Source organism: Rissa tridactyla, chromosome 1 (genome assembly GCF_028500815.1).
Source record: "Rissa tridactyla isolate bRisTri1 chromosome 1, bRisTri1.patW.cur.20221130, whole genome shotgun sequence".
NCBI lineage: Eukaryota > Metazoa > Chordata > Aves > Charadriiformes > Laridae > Rissa > Rissa tridactyla.
In genome coordinates, this window is record NC_071466.1 from 34,457,916 (window position 1) to 34,469,363 (window position 11,448).

The following is an 11,448-nucleotide window of genomic DNA, read 5'->3' on the forward strand; positions in this document are numbered from 1 at the left end:
TCTCTTGTTCAGTGTGTTTGTGTGTATGTTATATACATTGCCTATATATAGATATAGATAAGCATATATATATATATGCACGCACAATATGATATAATTAACTATATAGCTTGGTTATTTTTTCATTCCCTTTTAAAGGCATGTTCAGATATAGAGATTTTATTCAAGGGGCTTTATTATGAAAAGGTAACAGAAACACGATATGAATGTAACAGGAAACACCCTGAACGCCAGTTTGACACAGCAAATTGAAGTATGGAGCCAGGAATGATGACTGGAATTAAGCAAGAATGGCTGTGCTGTTGATTATTAAATGACAGCAATTACAAAAAGAACAACAGCAATACTTTAATAGTATGGTAGTACCATTGAGGGCTGGTGCCCTGTTTTGCAAGGCACCTTATAAACACAGAGACGGTCCAATTCCAGAGAGCTTCCAATTTTGCTAACACATGTGAGACACTTCCCAAGCTGGGGAACATTCAGTGGATGTAAATCAGCGGTTTGCACCAGGTGAGGACAGATCCATCAGACTTCACATAATGAGCTCAGAAGTCATACAGCTGGTCCCCCTCGCACCTCCCATCAGTAGACCTGTATCAATGTCATCTCCCCACAGGAAGCAAATTCACTAGCCCGGCAACCCATCGTTTGATTTAATGATGTCTCATCCATTGGGAAAAAAAAACAATAAACCTTGAAAGGGTTCTTAGTCTGCCTTAGGTGAAAAATGATGCTAAGCAGCCCTTTGTGAAGATCTAAATGGTATTTGACTGAGCTGTCCATTGCTCTTGAGCCTAGACTCTGGCTTTGTGGGAGATCTGTCATCCTGTTCTTGCATTTAATTGTATTTTTCATCTATGCAGGATAGCAAAATCAGCACCAGCATGCCAGTCCTGGATCTCATTGATGCCATTCAACCAGGATCAATCAAATATGACCTCTTGAAAACAGAGGACCTGAATGATGAGGAGAAACTAAATAATGCTAAGTACGTTCATGCCAAGCGACGCTTAACACGCGTTACCTGCTCAGGCTTGCCCGACTCTGTCTTTGAAAACTGCTCTGCTATCATTCTCATCTGGCACAACCTCAACTGTGAAATACCTCCAGAGTTCGAAGCATGAAGGCTAGGAGCTAGGCAGTAAAAAAGACTATCAATGGAAATGAAGTGTGTAATGTTATAATTCCTGCTTTAAAATTCCCTCGAAGGTATCAAAATCACTTGGCTTCACAAGCTCCTATTTTCTCTTGTTAATTTTAAAATTCTTTCAGAGATCAGGGAACAACGCCAGCAATACTGAGCCGTGGAAACCAGCGATTAGAGGACATGATACCTCGTTAGTCACATACAGGGGGAACAAGGGCATATTTAAGAGAGAAGGGGGAGGACAGGATTCATGCCTGAAAAACAGGTTTTATGGATGTGGATATTGATTTTTTTTTTCCTGAGCACAAGCCATTTCCTAGCGGAGAGCGAATCCTGGGGGCACCTCCCTTTCCTTTCAGAGTTATACAGATCACGTCCCGGTCTGATCATCAGTCTAGCTTCTCCTTTGTTATGTGGCAACTACAAAAGAAAAAAGGATGACTGTAAGGCAACCAGAGCTGCCAACATTTTTATAAAGGCTTTTCCCACTGTTTTCTTCCCCTTTCATTTCCTACCATCCATTCTCTTTCTTTCCTTGCAATCCTGCATGTGCTTCTCTCCATACTTAATTTCGTCATCTCTCAGCTGATGTTTTCCTCTTCCCCCCCCGCCCCTTTCTTTCCCCATCCCACTCAACGTGTTGCTCTGCATTTTGTGGATAATTTCACAAATGTGTGTGCTCTGCAGTAGGAAGAACCTGGGATTTTCTAGCTTTTTCATGAAAAAGTAGAGAGAAGGGACATACCCACTGGAGAACACCCAGTAGCCGTGCAACAGTGCACTCTGAGGAGGGAGATGGGAAGGTCAGCTCACAGATTCTGGGTACGACTACAAGCAGAAGAGAAGTCCCTGAATGTTGATTTTCCAACAACACAGATCTCCACCAACACCAGCCTTCTGCTTTCCATCCTCATGAGTTTGTTTATGTGCGAAGACTGAGCAGCAGAGGTTGAGGGGGAACAAGACCAGAATGGCTGCTTCTTAGGATAATCTTTCAGGGGGTGGGAGACTAAATGTTTCATACCAGATTTTGACCCACAGTCTCCTGTGCTGCAGGTAATCAGTGCTCTAACCATCAGGGAATACGCTCTACCTTTCACTAGAAATTAGTTCTTTATGAACCTGTCTCATACATTCCTATAGAAAAGTTTAATTTTGTTGAATGAATAAGAAAGTTCCCAACCCACTCTGTTACCGATCATGTAAAAAACGTCTTAACAGAGGGAAAATCAATGCTACTGCACTAATTTATTTCTTTGTTTTGTTTTTGTTTTTGTTTTTTTCACCCTTGCAATGCAGATATGCCATCTCTATGGCGAGAAAAATTGGAGCAAGAGTCTATGCCCTTCCAGAAGACCTGGTTGAAGTAAAACCCAAAATGGTCATGACAGTGTTTGCTTGCCTTATGGGAAAAGGCATGAAGAAAGTTTAAAGCACAAAAGACTTGTACTGATGCCTGGTATTCACCCTTTTGATTCCCTCAAACTGGATGCTCTTCTCCGTATCAAGGAAATATGCAGGGTGCTCATGTTTTTAAGGCATGAATGTTATACACGGTTCCACATCATATAGAAGTTGTGTATCCAGGAAATGTTTTGTTTTGAACAGTAATGTGTGCTTGATTTCTTCGCCTTATTTTCCACTTTGCTAGATATAACCATTTCATATTCCTGAGTAAGTTTTCAATAATGAGGCCTATACATATCTTTCTATTAACGGATACCAGAGTTTTCTGTCAGAGAATGTCCCAGACACCTTTGTCTTGGGAGGTACAGAGAGCTTTTAGGATTATGAAATGTTATATACTGCTTCTGCCTGAAAATGTCTTCATGCTTCTAGTAGCATTTCTGCCATACTTTCCTTCAGTTTGCACCTGGGATAACAGAAGGGGTTTCCCCAAGCCAATGCAAGTATTAGTGACTATATTTTTGGAACAGTAGGATCCTCTTAGGAAATTCTTGTGGAAAGAAGGGTTTGGAATCTGCTATGTGTTGCTGGTATATGAACTGAGCAGTACTTTTCCCTGCAAGTTATGCCTCTGCTGTCAGTGGCATTACTCACAGAGTACATTACTACTCACTCTAAAAAACAGGCCGTAACCCGGTCCTCTAAGAACACCCGAACTCTGGAACCTTTCCAAGAAATGCTCTCCAAAGGATAATTCATTTTTATGTCACAATACACCTAAACCATAAGCAGATTGCAACGCATGATAGAAATGAAAACCATGTTAAAGAAACTAAGGGGACACACTCAGTTAGCAGCAATAAGATAAGAAGTGAACCAAAGGGACGCAGAATAACATATTTATGTAGTGAATAAAAATTAAACTCTGTTAACTTGCACTCCAAGGGCTGTGGCCCTCATTCAGGAGAGCATTTAAATGTGTGCTTGCATATGAAACACATACTAAAATGCTTCCCTGAACCCAGGTTGGGATCCTCAATGGAGCTAAATCAGCATAGCTTTGCGGCTAACAAGGCGCTGTCACTTTGCCTCAGTTGAGGACCTAGTAGCCCTGTCTGCAGATAGTCAGTGGGATATATTTGCACCAAATCTCTTCCTTGGCTTGAGTCATTTACTGTTTTGGCCTTTACATGGATTTTACTGTGGTGAAATGTGGAAGGAGGGAATTTTGCCTTAATGCAATCCCGTTGACACAGTCAGTTCCCTCCCTCTTCCCCTCCCTCCCCTCCATCCCCTTCAGAATTGCCTTAATAAAGAACCAATATTCAGTGACGTCAGAAGCCTCTCCAAATAAAATGCTCTATAAAGCCAAATGTGTTATCTTTGTTTTTAGTAATGCATGTGCTAATGGGGATATGTGTGTCATACAGCTGAAATAGGGACAGATTGTAAAAAAAAACAACAGCAGGCTCGCTAAGGATGTGTCTTCCATATTGTTATTGAAACCATAGATTGCAGAAAGGGCGAAGAATTATTTCCTAGGTCATTTCTGTGTGTGCCACTCTGAGACACTGCTGAAGATGGGACACTGTTCTGGCTGGACCCGCAGCCCGACTCCGGTACGATTTTCCCCATTCAACACAACACCCGTCATCCACTTCCTTTGCTCATATACTCATAAACTTTGGGGTTTTTTATGTGTTCAGCAATGCAAATGTGGCACTGGGTTTCTGTACTAAAGGTCAGATCCTGTTCCTGATTGGATCTGGCTTCCCTGTTCCTATCATTAACGTAGATATTTAATACAGGGTGGGAAAGGAACAGCATCCCGAGACCCCATCCCATCTGGTCACAATATTGCCCAGTGCTGGCAGAGAAGGAGAACATCTCGAGTGTTATATGAAGGAGATGTCACCTCAACTTATTGCCCATCGAGGAGGAGTTATCAGAGCACGGCCCCTGCGCTGCTCCTCCTTTTCCTAAGCATCGGACCCACTGTTGCCATACAAAAGGGATGGCACTGAAAAGGTGGCTGCTCTTCCCTTATGTTGTTTGACTTGGGAGTCCAGCAGAGGTAAACCAGAGGGAGGAAACTGTGACCACAGCATTTCCCTCGACTGGGACAACCATGCATTTTGTATGTGTTGCATGCATGCGTGTACTTTTGCAAACTACAAGGGCCATTTTCGGCTGGACAGACAGTGTAGATCTGAAAAGGTCAGGTAATCCTGCCTGAAGACAGCCCTGCTCCAGGTTTCCCATCTCAGGGAGATGCCCTTGCCCCGGACGCAGGGGCGGACGTGAGGGATGAAGCAGATGATGGATGGGACATGGCAGCAACACCAGAGTGCAAGGAGGTGCTTTTCCCTTGGTCCCAAATGAATGCTGGCACTTGCTATCCCCACAGAGAAGAAGGGATTTTCCGACAGAGCATTTCCCATTCGCCAGCCCTTAGCAACACATTTTTTTTGCACGAGGGTAGGATTTTTAGAGGAGCCTGCTGGCAGAGGCAGGGAGAGGAGTCTTTCACACATCATGCATTTCCCATAGGCAAGATGGAGGACTTCGGTGTCCCTGGAGATTGAAACCTGCCTCTAGCTCAGGCTCCGGAGAGGGGCCAGGTGATGAACGCTGTTATTTGAAGCGTGTTTTGTGAAGGGGGCTGCTTTTCCTCCTCCTCAGCATCCCAGCACCCGAGCCAGGCAGCCGGCCATACAGCCCTCCTTCCTAGTCCCCTGTCCCCAGGCTGCATTTTGGGGCACTACCTCTGAACCCCAACCTGCAGCTCTGCACCAGCGATGAGCCCTGGCACCAGCCCTGGCACCAGTGCAGCAGGGAGACAGAGCCACGAGATGGCAGTCACTCTATCTGGAGTTTGAGAGGCTGGCATGCATGAGCTCTGAAAAATGCTCTCCTCCGGGAAATGGAGAAAAAATGGGATATTTAACCCTAAGCAAAATGCTAGCACCTGTCAGTGTGCAAAAGGGAATAGGCAGGGACACTATAGTTAATGCCTTACCAGATCTTCATCCCTATCTCTATAATCTCTCATGAAAAATAAAGCTGTCATGGACCCGAAAGTGTACAAATAGCCACATTCTGGAACAGCTGTATAAACAGCTTTTTAAATCACTTTTCAATGCACCTCTGTTTAATTGAGTATTCCTGGTTTTTTGATGGACTTGAAGTTTTGCTTTCATAAACTGGAAATAGTAACCTGTAATAAAGCTCTCAGCAATTGCTGGAGGGGTTAAATCCAATCACAAGCATCACAAAAAAAAACAGGATCTGGAATTTTTTGCTGTTGCTTTTCTCCAACTTTTCCCATCACTCTTAGAGAAAGCAGCTGTCTTTGGGATTCACTCCCAAATCAAGCTGGCTTTGTAAGCACTTCCATTATTGATTTTCATTGCACAATTAATCATAATTTTCAAGGCTTCAAAAAGCCTTAGACATTCATATGAATAAAAATAAAGCATCAGCAGTTAGACTAACTAGGAGAAAAAACCACGAGGGCAATCAATCCACATGCTTCAGGATACAGCCTGATCACCAGATGGACTCAGAAGGAAATATTCCCCCATAGTGTAGTAGAGCTTAATTAGGTGCATGATGAGGATTTTACACCTTCTTGTAAATCATCTATCCTGGCTTTAGAAAGGGGATAGCAAGCAGTATGCCTGGCTGCTGTGCTCTTGTACAAGTAAAGTCATGTTTCTGCTTCCGCCAGAGATGGAATTGACCAAAAACCCAACCTGACATCACTCCTCCTTCCAAGTGCAGCTTAATTCTGCTGTGAGTCTGATCATAAACTTCAGGTCTTGGTGTCCATTGCTGCCTAACCATGCAGGAGCTTTGGTTTGGCTCCTGCTTGGAAAAGAGGACCCTGTTTCTGGGAGGTGGCTGCAAAAACCCCAGGAGCAGCACTGGTCCTACAGCAAGTACTCAGCTACGGCTGCTTTCAGCTGGATGGAGAACCAGACCCTGGTGCCTCCGATCTTGCAAACCCATGTGTTGAGTTGCTATTGAGACTCTCCAGCTCACCATCTTCTGCCGCTTCTGGCAGCCTCCTCCACCATTGGAAGAATGGACTTGTCAAGAATTTGGGAGTGTTTTCCACCAAGCTGCTCAGCCACTTTAAGTCCAGTACTTTTCAGGCAAGCGGAGGCAGTGAGCAGCAGAGAGTAGCGTCACTGAATGCCTGAGCCCCATTGCCTGTCGCATGGTGACCAACGCCAAAATTAAAATTTATACACAAACCTAAGAAGCTGCTCATTAAGCAAGCCAGTAGATAGGGGAGCTCTGTGTGCTGGTAAGGTGATAGACTTTATATAGCTTAGTGTGGGCAAACTCTGAATTAGGACCAAACTAAAAATAACTTAATGTTCTCATTTTTTTTTCTTATTTTTTTATGTATATCAATGCTCTGTGGCAGTTCTCTTCTGCCACCGGGAAAACGATGTTGTTTTCCTGATGGTTCCTTTGCTGCTCGGGAAGCAACACACAGCTCTGAAGCAAAATTACTAGTTTTAAAGTGTTGTTTTTCATCGCGCCTTTTTTACTTTTTGTGCCCTGATCACTTTTTAAAGGCAACGGTATCTTACAGAAGACTTAACTTGCTCCCAGGGTGCAAGCCACTGTTGCTATTACAGATCCACGATAAATTGTCCAAAGCCGAGAAGGGCCAGAATTCCCACAGGCCACTTGCTCCCAGGTAATGATATGTCTGAGGTTTGTGAAAAGGGCAGAAAGCTACATAACCAACCATGCATATAAGCACTGAACTCCCTCAGGGCAGGCACTTATTAGTGCACGTGTTAAGGATCTAAAGGAATACGGCAATGAATATCTGGGAAGACACAAAGCATGGAGAGAAACCCCACACACACACCCGGGACAACCTCCCAGCAGGTGACTAACATGCACGGTGCTGCTTTGATTACTGCAGGCCAGAAAAGCAATGTCCCATTGCCAGGCACCTCTGGAAGCCTATTAAATTGTCCTGGCTCTTCACTGCAGTTAAGCAAACCGGACACCTCAGAGCACGTGTTAGTTTGTCGCTGAGGTGGGGAGATGTCTTCTGACCAGCCCTTCAGTAAAGTGTCCCCCCCTTGATTTTGCAGCCCTGGAGGAGAACACCCTGCACATCTGAGAGGTGGTGGCTGAGCCTTAGGTGCATCAGTCTCTCTGTGCCTTCTCCTCAAGACCTGTGTCTGCTTGGGTGCTAGTGAAACAGTCCTGTGGTTAAGTAACACACCGGTAAAAAGGCCCCATCAGCCACATCAGTGAAAAGTAACAGAGATCTCTGAGGACAGATGCAGGTCTTCACCACCAGCCCTACCTCCATTGCTTGCTGCACTGTCAAATTACATTTTGCATTAGGGAAATGTGGCTGCAGCACCCCATAATGCTCCAGTCACAATGCTTCTCCGACCGACATGGAATGATGCTGCCCATGTGGTGTTCAGACCTTGAAGAACAGTCATATGCATCTAGAAACTTCCCAGATTTGCTGCTGGAGCCAAATTCTAGGAATATAGGTTCTGCTAATCATAAAGGTTGTGTACTATGCTAACGGGACCCATACTGTCAGTAACCTCCTTGGCTTGCCAAGCTTTACAACATGCAGGAATGACCTACTAACAGAGGTTCAGCCTCTGGTGACCTGGTGGCATCCATTTGGAAGCACCCAGAGGCTCTGAGTTTAGTAGAGGAACAAATTCTCATAAGGTCATTTCACTCCACACTTCTCACATGAGCTCTGGGCAGGGGGACACCCAGCACTGTGACAGAAATACCTCCCTCACCTACAGTGATCTCCTAAAGGTTAGGAAATGACACACTAAACAGGAATCACGGGGCTCTCAGAGCATGGTCCTTGGCTGCAGATGGCAGAAGGTTTCAGCACAGGTGCCCTCAGCTGCCGGAGCAGTCGCACCACACCGTGCTGGAGCCACACACCGGTGTCACTGCTTTGCTGGGGGTCTGCAACCGCAACACTGAGAGTGCACTGCAGGAAAGCTCACCCCTCCCCTTCCCCATCCCCGCATGGATAGAAGAAAAGTCAAGTGCCTATTTGGATGCATTTGTGTTATGGTTTGAGAAACCCACAAAAATTTATTGTCATTTAGACAATTATTCTATCACTCCATGACTCCTCCCCAACGAGGAAGGGGAAATGAGAAAAAACAAGGAAACCTGACAGTTGAAATTTAAACAGATTTAATAGGATGAGACTAGATAATTAACACTAATAACACCAAAGCACCAATATCGATCCCAATACCAATATAAAATACAGAAGGATGATACTCAGCCCATCCTATCAGCAGAAGCTGTGCACTCCCAGCAGGGGACAGCAAATGTGGGACACCGCGAGTGCTGCAGCTTCGGGAGGAAGGGAACGGCTCAGGGGTCTGGCACCGGGGCAAGACATTCTCTGGACCATCGCCATCAAAGGAGAGAGAGCACTATGCAGCAAACTTTCTAATTGATATGGAAGGTGACGTTCATGGTATGAAATAATCCTGTTGGCCAGCTTGGGTCAAGTGCCTGGGTCTCGCTCCTCCTCATCCCTGCACCTGGTGAACTCAAAAACACTGAGACCTTGAAACCCACATAGCCTAGCTGGCTATAAAGTAAATATTTTCACAAATTCAGACACTAGAGTCTTCTAAAAGTGCAGTTTTCCCAAGCATTAGAAAAGAAATTAGTCCTCTGTTGCTCAAACCAGGACAATTTGTCCAAGAGCGGTTCTGCTGGGACAGAGATGAGTCTCTCTGCAGTGTGGATCTACTTGTGGAGACTGGTGGTCAGCATGGGCTGGGAGTGAGACGTGCCTCTCCGAGGTGGGGACCACACCAGCCATGAGGGGTGAACGAAACGGGGCAGGAGCTTTGCTCCATGGAGCATCTCTTCACCAGCACCCTCAAACAGGTCCCAGAATCCTCCAAAAGCCCAAAGGAAGAGGCCACTTTTCTAACCTCTGCCTGATGCCATGCAAGCGATGTGAGCAAGTGCAAGCAGCGCAGAGAAGAGTGGCAAATGCTGTTGATGCACTCAGAGACAGGCAGAACGCATCACTACTCCAGGGCTAATTGCATTCCTGACATGTACAATCATACTTACATACGTAGAGAGGGGCACAGCTGTGCATCCATTCGCTTGCATCTTAGCCGAAGTGTGCTCTTTGTACGTCGTGCTTGGAGCACCTTTCTCAAGTGCTCCGTAGCTCTGCCTGGAGCGCTCCTGCGGCTCCCTTTGATATCCCTTGTTTAACAAAAGTTAAACTTGTTTTGCAAGTGCTCCTTGTTAAGATACTGGTAAATAAATCAGTATCTCCTGGCAATAAGAAAACATGAGTCACTTGGACAACGTGTTGTTTGGGTGGGAGCTGATAACAGACCTTCAGGAAACAGAGCTCATGAGGAAAGTGTTTAACCAGTGCGGATGCCTCCTCACCTCCCCAAAACAGCACATACGCTACAGCATCTTTCTCTCTGCTGACCCCGGAAAGCTAAACAGCAAGGAGAGTAGAATAAAGAAATGAATAAAGTGGGTTGGCATAACTGAGTACTCAAAACTGCAAAGTGAACAATGTATTTTCAGCCTCTGCTCATGCCTATCAGCCACGATTGAAACATACCACCTGAACAGCACTCACCCGGGGACGAGAGGTCTGTTTCTCCCAGCTTAACCCATCATTTTCTAGCACAGGTAACATCTGATTTCTGTATTTGGGAATGACACGAGGGAGAAATGCCAGAACCACAGAAATCTAGACATAGCCCAGATTTTCCCCTCCTGGTGGTTTCATGGGCTGCAAAATTGTTTCGAGAACGAAATGACAGAGGTCGGTGACATTGGCCATGTATGTAAATGATCACAGTGTCCTATGGAGATTAATTGGTTCATGAATAAAGATGAGGAGCTGAGGTGTGCAGGGAGAAATCACTTATCAATTATATGCCTTGGAAAACTGAAAGATGATGCGGCCTTAACGGCTGAATGGGTTTGCAAGGGAGACTTGTAAATTGAGTTCTAATTCTGTTCTGCCGCGTTCATAATAAAGAGCTGTTAAACTAATTGCATCCTTGTGTGGTTCATGAGCACCGGTACTCAGCTGCATCGCACAGCAAGCAACGGAGATCAGAGTTTAGTTAGATTTCAGTCGTCCTTTGCCTCACGTAGGAAGGAGGTTAACCAGTTACCTTTGGCCTCATCAGTAGCGATAACGCACCAGAAAAAAAAAGGGCAAGAGCCTGTAAATATGTTTCAGGAGATTAATTTTGCATTTGAGTCTGAACTTAAAGAACCAAGAAGGAGAGCACAGACTCACTTGGCTTTTGTGTTCTGCTTCAGTCACATGGATCCATCAGAGTGATTACCCATCCCTGGAGGGACTCATTTCTGATTAACTGGAAACAAGAGGATTCTGGAGGATCCAAACAATAACAGAATATGCTAATCCCAAACAGGGAAAAGGATCTGAGGGATGTGGCTGCTGATAACAGTGACCTCCCCTCCTCCTGCCCCTTCTGTGTGCTTGTTAACAGGTTTACTGTTACCGACAGACAGTACCAACCTAGCATGAGATCTGGCACATGCTGAAATACAGACTCAGATCTGAGAATCTCGATGCAGAATGAGGCTTGTTATTTAAAATCTTGCTGCTGGGTAGTCGGCAAGCCCCAGGATCAAAGAGGACAGCCACACTCAGGCCCTGGCTGAGCTTAGAGGAAATCTCATGAAACATGGTTGCTCTAAGTCAAGGGTGCCAGGGATGGGGGTCACTAGAGATTACCCAGCGGCACTGCTGCAACTGCTCGAGACCCTCTGGCTGCAACAGTTCAAGCAGTTCCTCCTTTGGCATGTTTTATCTGACCACTTTC

General features: G+C 45.3%; 1 protein-coding gene across 2 annotated transcripts in view; it reads left to right on the plus strand.

Annotated features, from left to right (window-relative positions):
- The window catches only part of LCP1 (lymphocyte cytosolic protein 1), a 50,797-nt gene extending 46,867 nt beyond the window's left edge, over positions 1-3,930 (plus strand). For both annotated transcript variants that reach the window (XM_054212844.1, XM_054212837.1), the window contains exons 15-16: positions 867-991; positions 2,450-3,930. In XM_054212844.1, coding sequence (XP_054068819.1) covers positions 867-991; positions 2,450-2,582 — 258 coding nt within the window. In that variant the 3' untranslated portion in view covers positions 2,583-3,930. The remainder of the gene's footprint in view (positions 1-866; positions 992-2,449) is intronic.
- Positions 3,931-11,448: the final 7,518 nt, after the last annotated feature.